Source organism: Cydia strobilella, chromosome 1 (genome assembly GCF_947568885.1).
Source record: "Cydia strobilella chromosome 1, ilCydStro3.1, whole genome shotgun sequence".
NCBI lineage: Eukaryota > Metazoa > Arthropoda > Insecta > Lepidoptera > Tortricidae > Cydia > Cydia strobilella.
This window is the reverse complement of record NC_086041.1, coordinates 7,391,680-7,415,809: the sequence shown is the minus strand read 5'-3', so window position 1 is coordinate 7,415,809 and position 24,130 is coordinate 7,391,680. Positions and strand designations below refer to the sequence as shown.

Below are 24,130 nucleotides of genomic sequence, written 5' to 3'. Positions count from 1 at the left end.
CGCAACATCCGTGGTACCCGTATTTCGGAATTGTACATATTACGGACATTTCAAATACTGCAGGCTTATTAATTTATTACTCTATGCTTATATTTGTATATTATTACGTTATTAATAACATATATTTATAATAAATTAAGTTAAAATAAATTAAATAATGTGATTAATATGATTGATAGTCATTGAATTAGCTATATGAATCGTTTGTCTTTGTCTGTCATTTTGACTTATGTATTTGTATGAAAAGGATGAAACATAATTTAACTAATTAAGGCTCGTAAAGTTTTACGAATAAGGGGGTATTAGTATTCATAACTAAATCAGGCTTGAAATGCGACATAAAATGATTTTTGGTGGTTTCTTTTACGCTTGAGGCGTTTTTTCACCTATTTGGTGTGTCTAATCACTATCTTATGTAGGGGAGAGAGGGGCAAGACGAGTAAGACGGGGTAGCGGCTTTATATGGCGACACGACTGACCAACCATCAGAATCCCGTTAGTGCATGACGATGCGTCGCCATCATGGCAATCAGTTCGCACAGTGACCGGCTAGACAAATGGTGTCGTTAATTATTTATTTGCATCAAAACTGTTTTTGCCATATTCCTTGTTATTTCTAGGGTTCCGTACCCAAAGGGTAAAAACGGGACCCTATAACTAAGACTCCGCTGTCTGTCTGTCCGTCTGTCACCAGCCTGTATCTCATCAACCGTGATAGCTAGACAGATGACATTTTCACAGATGATGTATTTCTGTTGCCGCTATAACAACAAACTATAACTAATTGTTTATAACACCTGTATTCATTACCTGTAATGCACAATTGATGCATAAATTATTCTAAAAACATAATAAAATATATATTTAAGTGGGGTTTCCATACAACAAACATGACTTTTTGCCGTTTTTTGCGTAATGGTATTATGGTACGGAACGTGACTCGCACTTGGCCGGTTTTTGTGTTTTATTTGGTTTGCGTTTGTTTCCTTATTATCACCAGCACATATATACTGTTTATTTATTCCTATGGCCCAGCAATCACGCCAACAGCTAAGGACTTGTTTGGTTTCAAGTACGGTTTTTTTTTACTTTCGAATTTCATTAGGCACATGGGGCAAGATAGGGTTGACGGCCGTAGTTTTAAAGTGATAAACTGATGAAGAATTGCGGATTTGAATTTATTTATTCTTCTCTTGTAGAACGGTGAAAAAGTATAAAAGAAAATCAAATAGAGGAGAGTGGTTAGAGGCCAAGAAAAAAGCGGTGGATGCTGTTATAAAGGGAAGATGGGGTACATGTTAGCTGTAAACACATTTTCTGTCTCTCAGACGACTTAAGAAATAAAAGTAAAACAGTTCGTGAGAAGGTATTAGACGATGGACCCAATATCCAAAAATTGAAGTTTTGTTTAGGCCCTAAATATAATATTTCTATGAATCATTCTTATCTTGTCCGGTAGGGGTTCCCCCATCTTACCATACCTGGGGGGCAAGATGGAGAGTAGGCACTTTTGGCCATTTTAATTTATTTTTAATTTAATTATCTAACTAGAGAGTTCCTAGTAAGTGTTGATTATGAAAGACTGATTACCAAAGATAATAATAAAAATAACAAAAACTTAAAAAGAATAGCATTTTTAGTTTTATTGGACTTGAAACATTAAGTATACCGTCATTCCCACGTCTCCCCTACATTTCTTGACGTTGACGCAAAAATGACGTAGTTTAACATTCAGGGTGTTGTTTTATAACACTACAAATTGAGATAACTAATTTATTGACGACCGGTCTGGCCTACTTACTGCCTGCAAAGCCGATGGTCTTGGGTTCGAATTCCGATAAGGGCATATATTTGTGTGATGAAAACATATATTTATTCCTGAGTCATGGTTGTTATCTATGTATTTAAGTATATATTTATCTATATAATTATGTATGTATATCCTCGCCTAGTACCCATAATGTAAAATGTGTGTAAATTTCAACTGTCTAGCTATCACGGTTCATGAGATACAGCCTGGTGACAGACGGAACGGACGGACAGACGGACAGCGGAGTCTTAGTAATAGGGTCCCGTCTTTACCCTTTGGGTACGGAACCCTAAAAATGATGTAAATTGCTCATATTTGGATTATTGGTAAAAATCGTCCTTGACGTTGAAAATCCTGTCTTTTCACACCCGTTTACAATAAGTATGTAATAATAATAATTTTGTTCATTTTGGTAAATAAAGGATATTGTAATTTAAAATTATTTTATTATTTATATATAAGGTGCTAACAAATTAGCTACAGAAATTTTACGAGATGGTACTTTACACTAGAACAATTAACTTTTAACAGAAATTAAGAAATTTTCTCATGATTTTTATTTTATTTACCGAACAAAATAAATAAACTATAATTATATCTAAAAAATAATCATCATGTATTTAACTGCTTGTTTGTCTTAAATGTCATTGTCAACGTGTCATTTGATTTATCAACGTGAAGTGGCCAGTTACGTTTTATATTTAAAAGAGGTTTTAGAATCTGTTCAATAAGGTCTCATTTAATTATCTCATTAACAGAGTTTTTTTACAAAGCAAATTTGTTTTCCAATTTTCTCAAAATAACATCATAAAACCTATAATGTTTCATACTTACATATACTTCAGGAGCCGAGTACTATCAACTGTAAAGATATCGGTAGCTAATTTGTTAGCACCTTTATAAGGCAAACAAAGAAGTACAAAGCCGTAAGCAGGTATTAAATTAATGCCCAAATTATATTGTGTATATTAATAAATTTGAAATATATGTTATTAATAACGTAATAATATACAAATATAAGCATAGAGTAATAAATTAATAAGCCTGCAGTATTTGAAATGTCCGTAATATGTACAATTCCGAAATACGGGTACCACGGATGTTGCGCCACAAAATCTCGTATGTCAAGGTGTTTCGGCTGAAAACGCCCTGGCAGACTTATATATTCCTGAATAGAAGGTTCATATCTACCGACTGGAATTGGTTTCATGCTGGTATCAGATGGGTTAATTTAGGGGTCCCGATGGTCACCTTTGAGAGCGTATGCCAAGCACTTCCGGCAGGAATCATACTGGCAGATTTCGCTTTTCTGTATCTACCAGTAAATTTCTAACTGATGCCATAGCTATTATTGCAGTATCAGATGGGTTAAATGACCCTCCCTTTTTCGCACCGGAAGTGGCTATCTTTTTTGTACTTTCGGCCAGTTCCGCCGTGGCAGACTATCAAATTCGGACTTAGCATCACTTTTATGGGAAACCATTGTGCATCTCATCGCGGTATCACGTTGGTTCGAAACTTTACTGCCGGCTCTCCAACCATAGGGACAGTCAGACAGCAGGAAGCGACTGTTTTATACTATGTAGTGAAGTGAATCTGTGTCTAGACAGAAAATTTGAACTTCGCGCCTTTTTGTATTGACAGTGGTTGTGTCAGTCATATGTTTCTAATTACAGCGCCACCTTTCGATAAATTTAATAAATGATAAGTTCTTTATATCTGCAAGCATAATTGCTACTCATCAACAGATGGCTCTGTAACGATAGTGATGTTTAAAACCGGTATTCGATGACCAAAGATTTTTATGGCAACACCAACTCTCAAACGTCAAAGAAACCGACGCTATTATGCGCTATTATAACTAAAAAATATTGTCTTGTCTGGCATCTCTTAATGCCATATAATTGTGGTATATTTGTAAAAATTTGCTAAAGACTAATTTTTGATATTGCACAGTGAATTGTAGTGGTAAAAGTGTATTTTGTGACATTCGTAAGAATTGAGTTCCATCGAAAATGGCTAATATTGGCCCTAAGAAAGACGGCGGGCCAAATGTAGAATTTTTTCAGTCACCGGAATCGCTAGCACAATTCGATCAAATTCGTGTTTGGTTGCAGAAAAATTGCAAAAAGGTACACACTTTCATGCCTAGTTTATCATTAAAACTGTAATAAGTTAGATTTACCTGTAAAATATTTCGGTTTAAAATGTTGCTGAATGCTAACCCCTTCTATCCGAAGAAACACCAAGTATCTTTGAATATCGGAAATTTTGATTTTGTATATTTAATATAGCTATCGGCCCCCATGTGAATACAAAAATATGTTATTATCCATTGTTTCAAAGATGTGTCTGTAGGTTACATGCTTAAGAATGCTTATATATATTGTATCTTTATAGTAAGTATTTATATTATTTGTATTTTTATATTTATCCCAAATAGTTCTAAGATACCCTCCGGCCCGGGGTGCCACAGAAAACCAGCGCTGTGGTATTTATTTATACCAGAGCATATGCTGAGTGGCGTCCTTTTGTAGCCACTATAGCGGCGCCAAAAATTTGTTGTTATTCATTAACACTTACCTTACTCCTTTTTCTATAACTACCATTGTACCTAGCTTTAAGTGTTTAGTGAGTAAGTTCTTTTTTGTAACTGAGGTGGCGCTGTTTGTAGAAGGTCTTTACAATAAATGTATTTTCTTTCTTTCTTTCTATAAACATGTTACTTCTGGCATAGAGTAACTTATACTAGAGCGGTACTGTCATAGTAAATTTTGTAACCCCAGTAAATTCACTGCCATCTGTCGACACACTTTAAAACTAAAATTGAAGATTTGTAAAAATACGATAAAATGTATTTAAATATAGATAAATGATTTTTTTTATTTGCATTAATTATTTTGATGATTTTGACCCATGTTCTTTCACTGATATGTGTTAAAATTGTTAAATAACAAACAAAACCGTCAACGCCATCAATACGACTGTAGGCCAAAACTAGTAGCGCCCTCTGAACGAGAATCAAATTTTCTTGATTTTTGAGGCACGTTCTTTCCTTAGACTGTATCCATCTATTATGGAGTTATATCTATCTTTGCTTCTGGTATTTCAATCATTGTAATATTCTCCTGATCACTTCTCTGCTTTATCTTTCCATATAATAAAAATAAATCTAAACATTAATTTAAAAACAGAATGACAGCATTTTTATCTAGGTAATACTTTCAGTGCCATGATTCCTATACAGAATAACCAGATTATTGGGAGCAAAAGTTTTAGCCCTTTCTATATGGAGAATCATTTTATTAGAATTGAAAATAGTATGCAAAAAACCTATGTTGCAGAACATTTTTCCTAAACTTGACAATACTTAACATTGTTAGTTTGGCTCATATTCCTTTAGCTGGCATACATCATTTTGAGTTGTTACATTTCTACCTTTCTGTAAATTCATTAAATTTCAATTTTGCATTCCCGCCCGAAATTTGTCAGGCAAAGGGTTATAGTTAATAACAGAAATTGGAATTTAGGGGGCACAATTTAATGACAGGTAGGAAGTTCCTATATTGATAAACATAATTACTGATACTTTTTCTCATATACTAGTGATTGGTGTAAGTTTTGTGATTTCTCAAGTGATTACTAATATGTAAAAAACATCAACAATTGAGTTGAACTATAAAGGAACATGCCTGTCATTAAATTTAGCTCCCAACATTGGTTTTTAATTATTATGCTGCGAAAGAAGTCAGAAATAGAGCCAGATGATGCATAAATTAGTTAGTAATTAGTTAATTAATATATAAATTAGTTAATATTTAACTCATGTTAATGGGCCTCATGTTAACAGCCATGATGCGCAAAAGTGTGCTAGGAATGGCACCTCAAATATATAATAAAATTCCGAACACTATAAAAGAATAATGTACATTTTAAGAAGACTTTAAAATCACTGCTAATCAAGAAATGTTACTATAGTGTACAGCAGTTCTTAAATGATAATAATTTATAGCTCGTTTTTCTATTTTTGTAATTATTTTGTAGTTTTCTTTGAAATTTTCATTGTTGACATTCTTTAATATTTATTGTTTTAAATTTTATTATTATTGTGAATTATCTTTCTGTTCTTATTTACTATTTTTGTAATTGATTTGATTATTGAAGCATGAATACCTTAGACTGGCGCATGTTTAACTTAGTTTATATAGGTAAACAAATTCGTACGCCTAGCGGCAAAACATAGCGTTCGCAATATGCTCTAACTATAAGACCAATACAATGTACCTATGTTATAACGAATAAATGCATTCTGATTCTGGGTCATTCCAGTTGACAGAATATGCTTTGTAGCACCGTTATGAATAACTTTGGTGAATGAATAAATAAATAAATAATGGGTAATTAGGGAATTGAAAAATGCTACTAATATACCTTCAAAGAGCCAGGCGCAAGGCCAGAATTAAAGTTTTGCCATTCTCGAGAATGTTCCATACAAAACAATGAATGTTCTCAAGATTTCCACATTTATAGCCAGATTTCCACTATTATAACCCCTGGGTTTAATAAGGAACCTAAACAGTGAGATAATAAATTTTACCAAATCTATTTCTCTTGTTTTACAGCATGTCCAAACAGACCCACCAACAAAGGAGGGCTTGGCCCAACTGGTCATCCAACTCATCCAGTACCAGGAGAACAAGCTGGGGAAGAATGCAGCTGATCCACCGTTTTTGAGGCTTCCAGTAAGTCTTACATTTTATTATTTAAGGGCTCTGTCAAAGGTGTCCGGCATGAGGTCTACTAATGTTGCAATTTGTGGAACCCAATCGGTGCCTGTGTGTGTTTTTGCTTCAGGGGATAGGGATGTGTGGAAGAATAGGTGGGAGGCCATTGCCCAGTAGTGGGACAATGTGGGCTCAAGGGCTCATCCTAGCATCCTATTAAGCCAGATTTTATAATAAAGGTTGAACACGCCAAAATTGGGGCGCTGTAAATTTCAAATGAAAAGAAATTGAAGGTCTACTGAAGCGAAATATATATTGCACATACTTGCAAAAATTATAGTTAATCATAATAATATACCCGAATTTTATTCCAGCCTCAGGATTTAACATACCACAGTCTTTGTGATAACCAGAACACTAGGCACTTTGCATGATATGATTTCAGTATGTTTAAGCGGTCCAAGATAGAGATTTGCAGATTAATTGATAAAATAACTTCAACAGGTTTCTTTTCAAATATTCGTTGATGTGAACCAATCTTTTGGCACCCTCCTTAATTTAGGACCATCCATGAAAAGTACCGTTTGGGTAGTGTCAGCATTTCTATCATGTTAATACCCTTTCGTCACTGTTATAGCGCAGTGACAACATGTTCAATGCCACCAAAAATAGTAACTGTGTGAGCTGTGACATCTTAATCAATAGGTTTAACTTGGGTTTCACAAATGTTTCTTGTATATATTTCCTTGGTCAATGTCCCTCCTGCGAGTTGAATAACGGCTATGCTTGCTACAATCACAAGTAGCTTGCTAAACAAATAAATAATGAGGACTCTTACCATTATTTTTATTCTGAAATCTTCTGGAGTGTATTACCAATTCATAGAAGTAAAAGTTTTTATTCTGTGTATTGCTTGGAGTTTGATTTTGTATAGGATCCGGCTAACACAAAACCCACTCAAACATGTTAAAAATTATCAAACATTTTGTTACCCTACATTTTGCATACAAGTTTTATTTGGCACCACTGTTCAGAGCAAGCAAGCCCTTTGCAAGCTCTTAATCTTGATTTCACTAAGGTAAACTTCTAAATCTTCAGTAAGGTAAACTTACAAGTAAGGTTAAAATTAGTAGCGCTTGTATAAATAATTCCAATAAATTTGAATCAAGTTTTATTCATGACTTGTTGAACACAATTACTAATCCCATTTAGTATGTAGCTGCTTCGGGAAACACAAACTCGTAGCCCGGCGCGCCTTTAGTCCCGGTGCCTTCTATAGCAAACAGTGAGCCACCTTCAGGCTCCTGGGCCGCTTCGCTGGGACTCTGACTCTTGCGAGTAGTGACATACAGGATGGACAGGTCATGCCCACCCCATGTTACTGAGGTCACTTCTGAAGCGGGCAGCTTGTGGTGTTCTAGTAGTTTGCCGGCTCGAGAATCTATTTTGATTACCTGGAAAAATAAGATTATCATTCATCGTTTTCCATTGTTTTTGTCTTTAGTTTATTTGGCGAAATGGGATGCTATACGATACTCGGGACGTAAATTAGGAAAAAGGATCCGACCCACAAAAATTTATGTTTCTGTCAAAAAGATAAGTGATACATTTCAGTGTCAAGTTTTTGAGGTGGGATTCTTTTCGCTAAACTACGTCCTACTAAATGATCCTAACGATGACGATGTTAACATCCTAAAAAGCGTGCACCGTACAGTACAGCCCTTGATCACATGACGTCAGTAGCTCTTGGATAATTAAGGAAATGTTCGTCGTTTAAAAACAACTTAACGATTCAGCTTCAGGTAGTATAATAATTGGGCTTACAGCAATGCAATTTAGAATAGAATAGAATAGATGGTACAAGAGATGTTATAAAAATAAATCGTGGTCACACACATTCCACCAGAAACAGTCATGCGAAATTTAAAGTACCTAAATATTAAAAGAAAGCATGCAACGGTACGCATTTAGAGTACTTAAAACTAATATTCTAGTGCTCTTAAATCTAGCACCTATACCTATTAGATTAGTACCTATTGTAAAAAGATTGAACACTAAATATACCCACCTTTCCTCCACCGTAGCATGCTACCCACAAGTTGTCGTCTTTGTCTATCGCCATGCCGTCTGGGACGCCCGTTACATTGTTTGCTTGGAAGCTGAATAGCGTTCTTCTGTTGCCTGAAACAATTCAATGTCATTAACATTTCTATAGTGGTTGACATGCTCTCACTGTATGATTGTACAAGCTCGATACTAAAAGCAAAGTAACTAACATTTTTGGGGATATGTTCTGTTAAATTACTTTGAAACGATATCTTTTTAGGTACGTACTGGTTATTTTCATGGGAGTATTAGTGCTTGAATTTTATTTTAGCGCGACATTGATTTACTTTACTATGACCTACAGTTAGGTACAACGTATTGAAGCTAACTTAGATATACTAATCACACTATATCTGACAAAAGAGATGCTTAGCTGTTCATAAATCGATACAAATACAAACTTCCTTACGTATAGAGCCGTTTTGAAGGTTGTAGTCGAAAACGTCTACGTTCTTAGTGGGCGAGTCAATGTAGAACATGAACTTGTTATCGGCGGTCCACGCCAGGCCGTTGGACACGGTCACGGGCCGCACCTTTACCTCCGGGTGGAGGTAGTTCGAGTGGTCTATCATGTATAGCGTTCCCTGGTCCTTCTCCACGTCGTTCGTCTCTTTGCCCATTGTTCCTGGAAATTAACGGTCGCCAATAATAATATTCAGTAGTTCAGCCTGTAAATATTTTAAAACAACTGTTCATCTCTACTTGGATATATCGTGCTTGGATAATTTATACTTTCTGAGGTAGGGCAAAAGCTTTGAAATAAATAGGAGTGTATACCTACTTGTACAAAATACACCATAAATAGGAAATTAGTATATTTTGACCAATTAAAATCCAAACTTATTGTGAAAAAACCCTGAACTAAAATGCTGGGGGATACGGAACGCTCACGCACGTGCTATTTGAAGACCGGTTGTCTGGGTACTAGTACTAGCGGTTACGGCGATATTTGCATCGAAAGCTGCACTTGATGCAGAAAGCAAGCCGCTTTGCCCAGTGATACTAGGGACCAATCTGAATGATTTCATCCGAGGAAACACTAATTTCATCCACTAGAATTCAAGATGGCGGACCTTTTCCAAAATGGCGGCTGCAAAATTTAAAAAAATTGTAGACAAAACGGGTGCACCGATTTTAGTGATTGATATATCAATCAATTCGTATTGACACCTGTAATCGGAAAAAAAATACCATTTAAGAAATTAAAGGTGGCTACCGAATATTAAGAAAATTATGTTTTTTATTTTTTATTTTTTTCCTTCTACTGAAAATAACAACTAAATGTTCTATAGTATGGTCACATATTCTTTCATTTAAATGAAACCTGATAATATTAGCTACAAAATAAAATAAAAAACCTGACAATCCGTTGAGTAGTTTTTTAACTATACGCATTACAAAAAGCGCGTAACTCCCGTACGAAACGGCCCCCTCGCATCAAAACTGACAACTTTGATGATATTTCTTTATATTTAAGGTAAAAAAAGAAAATAATACATATTTACTTTAGTTATTGAGCTATAAATAAATGTATTGCCGCTTATTATTTGTGACGTTCCACGGAAAAAGGAACCTTATAGAGGCTGGCGCTTACGTCGCATAGCACCGCGCTAGTATTGGAGCGGCGTTAATAATAGCTTAAGCGCCAACCGCCATAAGGTACCTTTACCCGTGGGACGTCACATTTACTCCTCTTTATCATCTTGGTCCGATGTAGTTTAACTGTAAAAAAAAATCAGAACAAAATATACCTACCTAATATAATTAAATTGAATATATAGAAATGAACTACGCCAAACTGTCCCGTCCCTCCATTACTATTTCAATGTGTGTAGTATTGAGGTTTCATGAAGTACCTGAACAGTATATAGCATTAATTCAGGATATGTATACCAATGTCACCACCCAGATAGTTTGTCCAGCTGGAACGGAATAAAGAAATATCATCAAAGTTGTCAGTTTTGATGCGAGGAAGCCGTTTCGGACGGGAGTTACGCGCTTTTTGTAATGCGTATAGTTAAAAAACTACTCAACGGATTGTCAAGTTTTTTATTTTATTTTGTAGCTAATATTATCAGGTTTCATTTAAATGAAAGAATATGTGACCATACTATTACTATACTACTACTTGACATTTACCCACAGCAACTATATGACTGTAAAAAAATCGTTATTGAATATCTAAAAAAGTTAACATACGTAGAAATTGAATCCATTTTGCAATAATGTAATTTAAAAGTTTAAAATAGATACCACATGTAGACACACACACACACACACACACACACACACACACACACACACACACACACACACACACACACACACACACACACACACGCACACACACACACACACACACACACACACACACACACGCGCATGCACAAGCACAAGCATGTTAAATAGAAATTCATGGTAATATTATATAATATGTATTAAATTAAACTTAGTTTCTAATCTAAAGTACCTAATGTACCTATCTTACCTTATAATAAGTATAAGCTTAAGATTTAAGATAATTTAATTTAATTTAAGATAATTTTGGTAAACCTTGTACTTAATGGAAGAGCGGAGCCTTCTGGCACAAGTATCTTTTTACTTAAAAGAAGGTTCTTGTTTCGATCCTAGTTAAAACCTGTTGTGTACCCAATAAATCATTTTTCATTTTCATTTTCATATAGAACATTTAGTTGTTATTTTCAGTAGAAGGAAAAAAAATAAAAAAATAACATATTTTTCTTAATATTCGGCCGCCATGTTTAATTTCTTAAATGGTACATTTTTTTCCGATTACAGGTGTCAATACGAATTGATTGATATATCAATCGCTAAAATCGGTGCACCGGTTTTGTGTCTACAATTTTTTTTAATTTTGCAGCCGCCATTTAGGAAAAGGTCCGCCATCTTGAATTCTAGTGGATGAAATTTGTGTTTCCTCGGATGAAATCATTACCTATACCCATGGGCCACACACAGTGGTGAGTAGACGTAGGCCGCCCTCGTTCTTGTGGTCTGCCACCGTAAGAGGTACATATGCCTCAAGTAACGTGCGGCGACATACCGAGCCACAGCCGCCCTTTCGCGTCGCACTTGGCATCGTTGCACCGGTTGTCCGGGTGGCCGAGGTCCACAGTGGTGAGCAGACGCAGCGCGCCGTCGCCCGTGGTCTGCCAGGGCAACAGGTACACGTCGGAGCGCGCGCTCAACACCACCACCCCGGGGTTGTCGCGCACTGTCACTACGAATGTCACTGGCCCGTAAGCTGTAAGTGTTGTTTAGAAGGTAAAAGGAACAGTTAAGGCAAAATAAATCATCCATCTTTTTATCAAATAGCATGAAAAACCGAGTTGGATTGGACAAGTTGATGCATTGGCTTGGCTCGTACTTGCCTTGGGTAGCCAAAGTAAGATAATTTTAGATTAAAGTTATTATTTTTGTATAAAAAAAGGAAAAACTCCACCTACATAAATTGAGCAAGTTCCTTGACTTGTTGCAGCATTTGCGTGTAATGTTTCTTTACATAAGTGGCGTTGTAATAATGTAAGAGGAAATATATTTTTCCCCTCACTAGCTCGGAAAGCCGTCTTTTATCCTTTAAAACAAGAGGGGAAAAACGCATTTTATCCACTAGTGGGGAAAGTAATTTGACCTTGGATGGAGCGTGTTTAAGTAGTTTTTGACAGATAACAAAACGTAAAACGCTCATAATAATGGTTCGTTCGATATTAATTATCATAAATAAATGGTTTGAGAATTTAATAAAAAACACCTTAAATTCCATAAGAAACATTTGTTTTTTTTTTATGATGTTGAATGTAATTCTGAACGCACAAGTTGAGTCGATGCAATTTCGAAACGCATCGTCAGAAATGTCAACATTGTCAACAAAAATTTTCACACCGACTCCAACACGTAAAAATACACAACTTCCAGTTTTCTGTTATAATATCGTATTATCGTAAAAAAATTAGTGATTCCAGTGAAATGATCTAACGCCTGTGGATGTTGCACTTTCCTCGCTATAGTGAGGGGAAAAGTTTTGTGTTACACACGGGTGCAAATGTATTTTACTTCTCGTGTGTTGAAACACTCGCGGGTAAAATACAACTAGGGTGCAACTTGTATAACAAATAACTATTGTTTTTAAGCAAATATATTCAATATGCTATAAATTGCGTTCATAATTATCTACTTAAAAAGGGACACCAACCTGCATATTGTAAAACTGTTTGGTTTACTAATTTTTTTTTTTTAAATATAATTATAGTTTTGACACTTAATCGGGCTTGCAATTCCGGTGTGCGAAAAATCACTAATGAAATTGGCCATCGAGTCCGGTGTGTGGACAGTGAACACATTTACACACGCGATTGGTGACATCAAAATACTGTTATTCAGGCAATTCTTACAAATGTATCGGCTGGTGGTGTTCCCGGTCTGACCGTCGAGGCGGTACACGGTCTGCCCCGAGATATCCACCCAGTACAGCGCGTTCTCGGCTTGCGACCAGTGCGGGCCCTCGAAGTGGTCTCCACCACGGTACATCTGTTATCACAATCATTGTTATAGTATAGAAGCTGTATAGTGGACTTAGTGGGCTACTAGTCCAAAAAACTTGTTTCTGTTAACAAGATTTTTTCCACGTACCTATAAGTATTACTTTCTTAATTTATAGCTCCCTAGCTGCAGCGTAAAACACTGCTCCATGAGTACAAATAATTATTCTGATTAGCTATTTGTCTCCAAAACTACTGGTTTATAGCCTTTATAGGTATAGTATATTAAGAAACTTATTTTTTAATACAGTTGCTCAAAAAATGCTACTTTACGTAGCTGTTTAGCGTGCGGAAAGTTGGTATTCGCAAACTAGTACTTTTTACTTTTCAAATTTTTTTAAATTTATACTTGTTCTAATTCATGACTACTTATTGATAAGTGTTAATATTAGTTTTCTTTAAACGTCGTAATCAACATAAAAACCTACCGTTAATGTAAGAATACGAAAAATATACATATTTCATATTTTATTACTTACCTCTTCATCATTATAACACGTTTATTTTTTAATATTGAAGATTGAAAAACCGTTCTTAATAAGTTTTCTGAATGGAACGGAAAAGCTATGGAAGGTATAGCCTGTCAAAGAAGAGGCGTTTTTTCTTACTGCAAGCTAAGTTTCCAAAGGCAACATTCGAATTGTTTTTATTTCTTATACTTGTTGTTTTCCTTATTTTTTCGCAACTGTATTAAAAAACGTCGTTCGATACACGTGCGGAAATGTCATTCTTCACTCGTCCCGAGTCTTGCCACGAGCCGTAGGCGAGATATCTCGGTGCTCGTGGAGTGATGCCATACTTTCCGCACTAGCATCGAAATGTACTATTCCAAACCATCCAAGTAAAACGTATTTGATAATGAAATTAACGTCAGCAAAAATATTTAGGCAGGTTTATAGCCTGCCAGCCTGCCCAAACCATTAAAGCAAATATGTTCATACTATTGACGTAGGAACTTTACACTTGTTCATACATTGGTAAGGAAACTATTGTAACTGATGAACAAACATAAAATAATAACGATTTAAATCCATACTAATATTAGAAATGCGAAAGTGTGTCTGTCTGTTACCTCGTCAAGCTTAAACCGCTGAACCGATTTAGATGAAATTTGGTATAGAGATAGCTTGAGTCCCGGGGAAGGACATAGGGTAGTTTTATCCCAGAAATCATCCTTTAAGGGGGTGTGTGGGAAATTTTGTATGGGAAATCGATAAAAAGCAGATTGGATAAAAAATAAGCCACCTAAATTACTATAACTCCACGCAGACGAAGTCGCGGCCTAATGCTATTACAAAATATATTAAAGGACGTAAGATAGTCACTATTTAGTATCATAAAGTCGGTAAATAATTGTTTCCAATAAAAATATACTATTGGATCTGAAAGCTGTAGACCTCGCGAGCCCCCATAGTTACGCCATTTTGAGAAAAAAATACTAATTACTGTATAACAATAAAAATCCATATAATTATCGAATCTGGTCACAAAATTTTACGAGAATCAGCTGAGAAATGCGACCCATAGAAAAGAACAGCCGGATAGACATACGAAAGCATATTTCGTATGTCTATCCGGTATGTTTCGCGCTCGTTCGGTCAATTAGCCGATAATATTAGGATACATATATACAAATTCTAATATAGTCCGAAGAACTAGTTTCTGTTAACCAGGTTTTTTTTCTACGTAGCTATAAGTATTACTTTCTTAATCTATAGCTCCCTAGCTGCAGCGTAAAACAGTGCCCCATGAGTACAGACAATTCTTCTGATTAGCTATCTGTCTCTAAAACTACTGGTTTAAGCCTTTATAGGTATAGTATATTAAGAAACTTATTTTCCAAACCATCCAAGTAAAACGTATTTGATAAAGAAATTAACGTCAGCAAAAATATTTAGGCAGGTTTATAGCCTGCCTGCCTGCCCAAACCATTAAAGCAATTATGTACATACTATTGACGTATGTATTAACTTTACACTTGTTCATACATTGGTGATGAAACTGATGAACAAACATAAATACGATTTAATTATTTAATGGTCCAAACGAGTACAAGGTCAACTTTTAAATAATATAAATCTATACATATAATAAAGCGGAAGAGGGTCGAAAGTCTGTACATGGAAGATATTCGAAAAAAATTAGCTGGGGATACTTAGAATCGATAACAGAACACGTTCCAACTGTTTTTAGAATTTTTGTCTGTTTGTCTGTTTATTTGACCGCGCATCAAATGAAAACGGCTGAACGGATTTTGATGCAAACTTTACTAATCTGTCAAAAAAATCCACGGCCAGGTTATAGGCTATAAAATTTTTAGAAACTTCACCCCAAAGGGGGTTAAAAAGGGGAAGTAAGTTTGTATGGGGTTCAAGATTTATTTTAAGCTAGCAATTTGAAACTTCGTAAAAAGATATATTATTAAAATACAAGAACACTAATTTCAGCGTTTTTGAAAATTCATCCCCTAAGGTGGTGAAAAAGAGGTTGAAAGTTTGTATGGGGGTCAGTTTTTTTTCGAGTGCGTTTTACTTGAAACTGGGCAATATGGGCATATTATTATAATACAGGAAAAGTGATTACAGCGTTTTCAAAAATTCGTCCCCTAACAGGGTTAAACGGGGGTTGAAAGTTTGAATCCAATACAAATGCTTTAAAACTTCTTAGGAATGCATAATAGACGATTACAGTAAAAGTAACTTCAACGTTTTTGGAAATTTAACCCCTCAGGGGGTTAAAAAGGGGATGAAAGTTTGTCTTGGGGTGCAAATTTTATTTTAAGCTAGGAACTTGAAACTTTGCAATAAGGTATTATATTAAAAATCAAGAAAACCACTTTCAGCGCTTTTGAAAATTCATCCCTTAAGGTGGTAAAAAAGGGGTTGAAAGTTTGTATGGAGGTCAAACATTTTTTGAGTGCGGAACTTGAATCTTTATATAAAGGCACAACGACGACTGGTCACCACAAAAGTACCCAATACCCTACTCATAAGCCGAAGGACTTCTGGCTGCAGAGGAAATACTGGGGCCGCCTCAACAGAATCCGCACAGGTCATGGCAGGTGCAATTATATGCGACACAAATGGGGATGGAAAGAGAGCCCGTTGTGTGACTGCGGCCTTGAAGACCAAACTACCCAGCACATTGTTGAACGATGCCAAAATAGACGTTTCCAAGGCAGCCCGGAGGACCTCTATAGGTACCTACCTATCTGAACGATAACTCCATTAAAAAAAATGTCCCTTTCAAAAGTTATTTTATACGACTAAGCGCTCTGGTTGTATAGCATTAACTAAAATTGACAACCCGTTTAGCCCAGCGGGTATTGGCAGTATGGCAGTAATCCAGTTCAGGAAGCTAATCCCAGGTAGCACAGTAGTTGTATAGTTTTTTTTTTTTTTTTTTATTACAAAAAGGCAAGCACTTGACCGCAATCTCACCTGATGGTAAGTGCCGATGCAGTCTAGGATGGATCATGCTTACCTAAAAGATGTCTATTCACTCTTGATTTAAAAAGATCCAAGTTATAGTGGACTGTGAATATATTTGCAGGAAGTGAATTCCACTCCTTAGCCGTTCGTATGATAAAGCTGGATGCATAGCGCTTAGTACGAATCAGTGGCAGAGTAACGACGTAAGGGTGAAACGCAAGTCCGCGTCTAGTCCCACGGTGACAGAATGGAGATGGGGGGATTAAATTATGTAATCCCATCGCACACTCCCCGAAATGTATCCTGTAGAACACCGATAAACAAGCTACCTTTCTACGGTGTTCAAGGCAAGGCAATAGTAGCCGAATAATGTCTGGGTAACAGCAAGTAACTGGTATTGCTGTTACCCAGACATTATTCGGCTACTATACAGCTACTGTGCTACCTGGGATGGTCCTGGGTTCGAATCTCAGCGAGGGAATTTCTTTTTGTATTTTTTGTTTTTGTTAGGAGATGTTTTTAAATTAGCGTTTCCTAAATAAATATAAATATTACATATTATAATAAAGCGGAAGAAGGTCGAAAGTCTGTACATGGAAGATATTTGAAAAAAGTGGCTGGGTTTGCTTAGAATCGATAACAGAACACGTTCCAACAGTTTTTAGAATTTTTGTCTGTCTATTTGACCGCGCATCACGTGAAAACGGCTGAACGGATTTTGATGCAAACTTTACTAATCTGTCGAGAAAATCTCCGGCCAGGTTATATGCTATCATAATTCAACCCCTAAAAGGGGGGCTAGTCACTACACTCGATTTAGTCGGAGGTGCAGGTCCTAAAATACGGCGTTGCGTGAACAAAAGATTTCACCAAGCCACCAAGATTTGTGATGTAAATATGTATAGGGCGGGGGGGGGGGGGGGGGGTCTCAACTTTATCTTGATATCTATATCATTTAAGCTACTAGGTCAAGTTTGGTATCGTTTTCGAATAAATCAGGGATGCCGAATTCATTTATGATATCAAAATGATACCATTCCGAAGTATAAACCCAAAAAATATGAAAACAAAAAATATTTTTTTTGAATTTCCCTTCACGCTTAAACCGCTGAATCAATTTAATTTTGAATAAGAGCGAAAGTTGGAGTGAAGTTTTATTTAGCGGTACCTAATTGTAAAATATTTTATTTGGACTACAATCCTCTAGAGTATCCATCTGTCAACTATACTTTAAGTTCCGCCTCTAGGGGAGAGTGAGAGAAATTAGGGGTGAATTAGCAGCCTACTGACACAGACCGAATTCCACGCGGGCGGAGCCGCGGGCACAGCTAGTACAAAATATATTAAAGGACGTAAGATAATCATCACCATTTTAATATAATAAAGTCGGTAGGTAATTGTTTACAATAAAAATATACTATTGGATCTGAAAGCTGTAGACCTCGCGAGCCCCCATAGTTACGCCATTTCGAGTGCGAAGCGGACCAAGTGCGAGTCGGACGCGGTCCAGGGGTTCCGTAGTCGTACATTACATAATTTTTAACAATGTATTTTTTTATGTAAAACAGATCAAAACTAAGTAATTAAGTCCGCCTCATGCTTGACTGCACATTTCTTATATATTTATTATATTGTTTATATTATAGGTTTCCTGTCGTTTTTATTTGTAAGTATATGTCAAACTGAATACAGTGGCGGTAAATAAATATTTAGACCTAGTAGTTTCGGAGATAAAGGGGGGGGGGGAATGGTAATTTTCTGCCTATTTTCTTGAATAACTTGTAAATTGTTTATCCTAAAATTTTTTTTTTTTTCTCATTTACCCCTCAAGAGTGGCCCCCATGTTTAAAATTCATTTGTTTACGTTACATGGCCGTCTTTGGGTCACAAACTTACATATGTGTACCAAATTTCAACTTAGTTGGTTCAATAGTTTCGGAGAAAATAGCCTGTGACAGACGGACAGACAGACGAGTGCTCCTATAAGGGTTCCGTTTTTTCCTTTGAGGTACGGAACCCTATAATAACTGAATAACAATAAAAATCCATATAATTATCGAACCTGCTCACAAAATTTTACAAGAATCAGCTGAGAAATGCGACCCATAGAAAAGAACAGCCGGATAGACATACGAACGCACATTTCCCCAAACTCAAACGGAAATTTTTCGCGCTCGTTCGGTCAATTAGCCGATAATATTAGGATACAATATACAAATTCTAATATCAGCTCTATCAGCAGCAAATTGACCGACCTTTAACAGAAATACCCTAATACTTCAAACAAAGAGGATATAATAAGATAGAGCGGTATTGTCATAGTAAATTTTGTAACCACTGTAAATTCACTGCCATCTATCGACATACTTTAAAACTAAAAATGAAGATTTATAAAAATACGATAAAGTGTATTTAAACATGGATAAATGTTTTTTTTATTTGCAATAATTATTTTTATATGATTTTGACCCATGTTCTTTCACTGATATGCGTTAAAATTATAAATAACAAACGAAACCGTCAATCAATCAATCTTTAATGTCAAAAACACATGTCAAAAATTACAATACAAATAGAATTAAAAATACACAACACCCTAAATTAATTAACAAAATCGCACATTAAAAAATAAAATATAGTTATATATACAAATGTCAAAAATAAAAAACCATTAAAAATCAAAAATACAAATGTCAATAAAATAAAATACACTGGGAATCATTTCATGTTAAACTTAGTATAAAATTCTTTTACCGTGAAAAATGCTTTGTCAACGCCCTCTATACGAGAGTAGGCCAAAACTAGAGGCGCCATCTGATCGAGAATCAAATTTTCGTGATTTTCAAGGCACGTTTTTTCCTTAGACTGTATCCATCTATTACGGAGTTATATCTATCTTTGCTTCAAAAAACACTTAGAAATTAAGTTAAAATCATTAACGACCATAGCGTAGGTATATCATAACATTTACGAATTTTACAATTAGCCCAAATAAGTATATAGGTACTTATTTGGGCTAATTGTAAAATTCGAAAAAAAATTTGGCTGTTTCATACATTTTGGCTGGTCCTTTTTCTATGGGAGGGTAATTTTTTCTATTCGCGATTCCCATAGTAAAAGTTGCTCAGTATAATCCCAAAACAACAACGGCAACAGCAACGGGAATGCACAATTTTTTTAGCCACCATGTATATGTACTTAAAAAATGTTTCGTTGTGCATTTCCATACCTGGTATTCATCAGTAGTTCAATTTCACCAAATAGAAATTAAAAAAGATTTTAGGAGTTTATGGCGGCGGAGTTTCCTCAGTTTCTCATAGAACTCGTCATCAGAACTAAACCTTGGCAAAAATAACCTTGCTTAAAAAAAATTGCAAAGTTATAACGACAAATACATAATCGGTAAATGTGAAATGCGCGTCGTTGAGGTATAAATGACCTCCTTCCGAGGTAACTAGCATTTTTTTTTTTTAAATAAAAACATGAAACCTAATTCCTCCTCGTTTTGAAATAAGAGAATCGTTTAAAAACGTGTTTTGTAGTTACTAGAACCAATATTTCACATCAATACGGTAGCTGCCAACGATCACTCAACGTTTAGGTACTTGGGTCATTCTACTTTTTACTGCAGGTTTTTATGATTTCAAACAATCTTGAAATTTTAATATTCGTAATGTGTTTTAACTTACACTAGCTACTGAAAATTGATATGCACAGAAATAGGCCTCAATATTTGACCATTGGCTTTTTTATTTTTAGTATTTATAGTCTGGAGTAGGCAAATATACAACTTTGTTACCGTACCGTACCGTAGGGTAGGGACTAGGGCTCCCGGTATCCGTGTTACACGCCGATACGAATACCCGTGTTCTTAAGACCGGCGGTACTAAGAACCCGGTTTACACGGAACCGCCGGGATTCGAAAACGTTTCGAAGGAACGTTCCCAAGAAACGTATCTCAGACACGTATCTCCGTTTACACGGGTACTTAAGACCGTTCCGAACGGGTCCAAATACTCCGAATCAGTTTGAGCCAATGTACAATGGTAACAAGGTCCACTATTATTATGTTGACTTCAGATGAATTCGTTTGTCGTACGATTTTTAAAGTGAAGCTTTTATTCTATCGCCCCAATTTATTAAGTTAAGATTAAAACCGCGATTTTAATACCGTAAATCGAATTAATTTCCGATTTTTTTTAGTAAATGCCTACAATCCGAAAAAAGTTTCACTTGCATCGTGGTTTCATAAAACCGCACAATTACTTTTTTTTATTGTTTTTAACCGTATTGATAAAACATAGGTACTGAGCCATCTTCCTAATCTTCCTATGTTTAATAGTAGGTATACATAATTTTTATTTTAAACTATTTATATCATTTAATAAAACCGATTGCTTCTAAGCTAATTACAAAAATTTGATATCGATCACAGTTTTTTTTTATAATTACATAATGGTATAGTATTTTCGTTAATAATAGGTGTGCAGACAGAATACAATATTTATTAAAAATAACAGTTTAATTATTTCGTGGTTATTTTTATCTCGGAACTATTACTGCTTTGCGAAAACAACAAACCTGCCAACGGCGCAAAAAAGTTATTAGTAGGTACACAAAAGCGGGATTATCGAGTAATTTTACCCAAGAACCATAAAAAACCCATACTACCTTGGATAACTTGCGATAATATTGCTAATTACATTAAGATAGATCTTTAAATTGGTAATCATTCATAATTCACTTTGGTCACTTTCGCACTAGCGTTCAGGTAATAAACTTAAATGCGCACGTTGCCGACCGGTGGTCCATCCATCCATTGTTTTCCAATATCCTTTTGTTTGTCATCGTCGAAAACATGTAGGTTCCCAAACTATTATCACAAGTGTCACCGCCAATAACAAGCTTTATGTCGTTGTAATAAGGTCAAAACATCTGCACAAGAAAATGTTTTCAATTGTTTTGTAGCTGCACCGCACTAAAAAGCGTTTTACTGTGGTAAGAGGTACCTAAAGTAAAAACAATTAGAATTTATTGAGAAGGTGCAATTTTATCAAGTTGATGTTGTTGATGAGTGTTTATTAATAACTATAGCGACCCGCCCCGGCTTCGCATGGAGAGTCAAGCATAATAAAATACATTCTGTAACAAGTATTCACTTCGGAAGCCTAATAATACTAAAAGTTCAATATCCATTTATCTGTCACCACTCACTAGGCTGTATCTCATGAACCGTGATAGCTAGACAGTTGACATTTTTACAGATGTATTTGTACGGAGCCTTCGGTGGGCGAGTCCGACTCGCACTTGTCTGGTTTTTTTTAGAAGTTAATAATGGGTTAATTATTCTTAAAATATAGACAGACAGCCATGACGCACTTTTTTGTAGACCAATGAAAAAGAACAAGTCCACCATACATTGATATCAAATAGATTGGGCAGCGTTTTCGATTAAGCCAGCGTGATTTTTTCTAACTTCATTAGCAAACATCGTCATATTTCTACCAATTTAAACAAAACCTTAACAAAATATACACATAAACATTCCCAAAGAAAAACTTCATTCATAGGTGAGGTCTGGTTATCGCGAACATACAGACAGACATACGGATCCGGCGGGGGACTTTGTTTTATAAGGTTTACCTACATTATATGACAAGAAATACAATTTCATATCATGTTCTTAAATTAAACTTAAAATAAAGAAGCAAGTTAAAATTGTATTTTTTTATAAATACTTACTTAATGCCAATTTCGAACATTAGTTTGACTTCCTGCCTACATACTGAACTCGATGGTTCTAATATTTTTTTTAAATAGGTACTAGCAGGTTTTTATATTATATTGCTAACCCGCAACGTAAAAAAAAGTTGCTATTTAAAGTGCTATATAAAATACTATACTTTGATAAGAAGCGTAAATACTCTTAATACCTATTGCAAGCAAAAACTACATGCTCAAGAAAGGAGTTTCTAAACCGTTTATTGAATTTCGACTCTATGACCCACGGAACAAGGTTAAATATGACAGAAACTCGTCATGAATCTTTTGTCTATTCATTTGTAGCTGGCGTTCGTTCCTTCGCTACTATCGTCAAGGACGTGTCCGGAGCCACGGATAAATAAGATACGTATCTTCGAATACCCGTTTATCCGTGTACACGGGTCTTAACTACACGTTTCTTAATTAAACGTGTGGAACGGGCCAGAAAACCGTTTACGTATTATTCGGAAACGGGTATTCGAAACGTGTAAACGAAACACGGATTCGACCGCGAGCCCTAGTAGGGACCCTTTCACTCATAATGACAACTTTGTTACCTTTAAAAAAAAAAGATAAAAAAAATTACTTTGGTTACAAGGTATCGTTAGTGCAGCATTAAAATGTGCTTTATATTGATATACAGTTAAACAAATTACATAATTTACAAATATAAAAATCTAATAATTTCTTCTGGGGACAAAAATACCTGCAATAAAAAGCACAATAAAAAGTAGAATGACCCACTTACTGTAAAATGGCACATCTGTAATAATATATGTTTATAATTTTAAATAACAACACTTACATTTCTTATTAGTGGTGCATTGTTAGAACTAGAGCAGCACGCACTGGCGAGTACAACTATTATAATAACACCCGTTATAATTTTCATTGTTTATTTTTACACTTAATTGTATTTTTGACAAACTGTAACGTTCTTAAAGCGGCCTCTCTTCGCCGCGTCTTGTCTCCGTGTTAGAGATGGGTAGCTCAGGGGATATAGATATAAAGGATATATATCTTTCTCTTTTCATGAATCACTCTTCTTGTCTTTACGAATCCGAATATATCAGTATATCCCAATATATCCGTACACTCGCACCGTCGCACCCGCGGCAAGGATTTACTAAAGTGAATAGATAGATAAGATAAGCGATGTCTATTGTCTCTTTGTCTCGGCCGCGCGTCGACGCCGCGCCGTCGATCAACCGAAGTACAATGCAATGATGTGATGAGTCAAATTGAGTTCTATTGCTTAAAGTTTTAAAGCTTAGTTGTTTGGACCTAGCATGATTATTTTCGTTGTTATTATACACTAGCTGCGTTTTGTTCCTACAAAGTTAGAATTAAACTATGCATATGCAAACTAATTTAGGTCATATTTTGGTAAGTTTAAGGATTTACACAAAACGTATTTGCGATTTCCAAAATTTTGCAAATCGTTCGCTTCGCTTTGACCTCGTTCGTTTCGACGGGACTTGAGTGTATTCCTTTAGGTATTTAATAAAATGTAAACAAACCGCAATAAGGTATTTTATTACGCAAAAATATTAAAATTCAATAACGTCAATATATTCATTTTTAAATGCAAGGTCAAGGTTATAGATAGAGCAATTCACGACGCGCAGATTTGTCAAACCTAAAGTAATAGCATGAGCATGACAATACGAACCAAAGCAAGCGCCTTCGTGAATGAATCGATCTATATCCATCATGATACAATCATCCAAGACATCC

At 35.5% G+C, this 24,130-nt stretch overlaps 2 protein-coding genes across 3 annotated transcripts in view; one reads left to right on the top strand and one right to left on the bottom strand.

Annotated features, from left to right (window-relative positions):
* Window positions 1–3,682: 3,682 nt before the first annotated feature.
* The window catches only part of LOC134756071 (SWI/SNF complex subunit SMARCC1), a 45,505-nt gene continuing 25,057 nt past the window's right edge, over window positions 3,683–24,130 (top strand). For both annotated transcript variants that reach the window (XM_063692887.1, XM_063692879.1), the window contains exons 1-2: window positions 3,683–3,942; window positions 6,433–6,552. In XM_063692887.1, coding sequence (XP_063548957.1) covers window positions 3,826–3,942; window positions 6,433–6,552 — 237 coding nt within the window. In that variant the 5' untranslated portion in view covers window positions 3,683–3,825. The remainder of the gene's footprint in view (window positions 3,943–6,432; window positions 6,553–24,130) is intronic.
* On the bottom strand, window positions 7,691–23,360 carry LOC134756135 (regucalcin-like). Its single transcript, XM_063692961.1, has 6 exons — window positions 23,199–23,360; window positions 13,053–13,188; window positions 11,705–11,905; window positions 9,050–9,265; window positions 8,603–8,715; window positions 7,691–7,988 (listed from the first exon to the last, which is right to left on the bottom strand). Exons 1-6 carry the CDS (start codon window positions 23,283–23,285, stop codon window positions 7,743–7,745), a joined length of 999 nt encoding a protein of 332 aa, XP_063549031.1. The 5' UTR covers window positions 23,286–23,360; the 3' UTR covers window positions 7,691–7,742.

Excerpts from the sequence above, each read along its gene's own strand:
- LOC134756135 (XM_063692961.1), bottom strand. The coding sequence starts at position 23,285 with ATGAAAATTATAACGGGTGTTATTATAATAGTTGTACTCGCCAGTGCG. Across the intron at positions 11,906-13,052 it reads CACCACCAGCCGATACATTT|CTTACGGGCCAGTGACATTC; the intron begins GTAAGAATTGCC and ends CAACACTTACAG. Across the intron at positions 9,266-11,704 it reads GAAAGGGCGGCTGTGGCTCG|GAACAATGGGCAAAGAGACG; the intron begins GTATGTCGCCGC and ends GTTAATTTCCAG.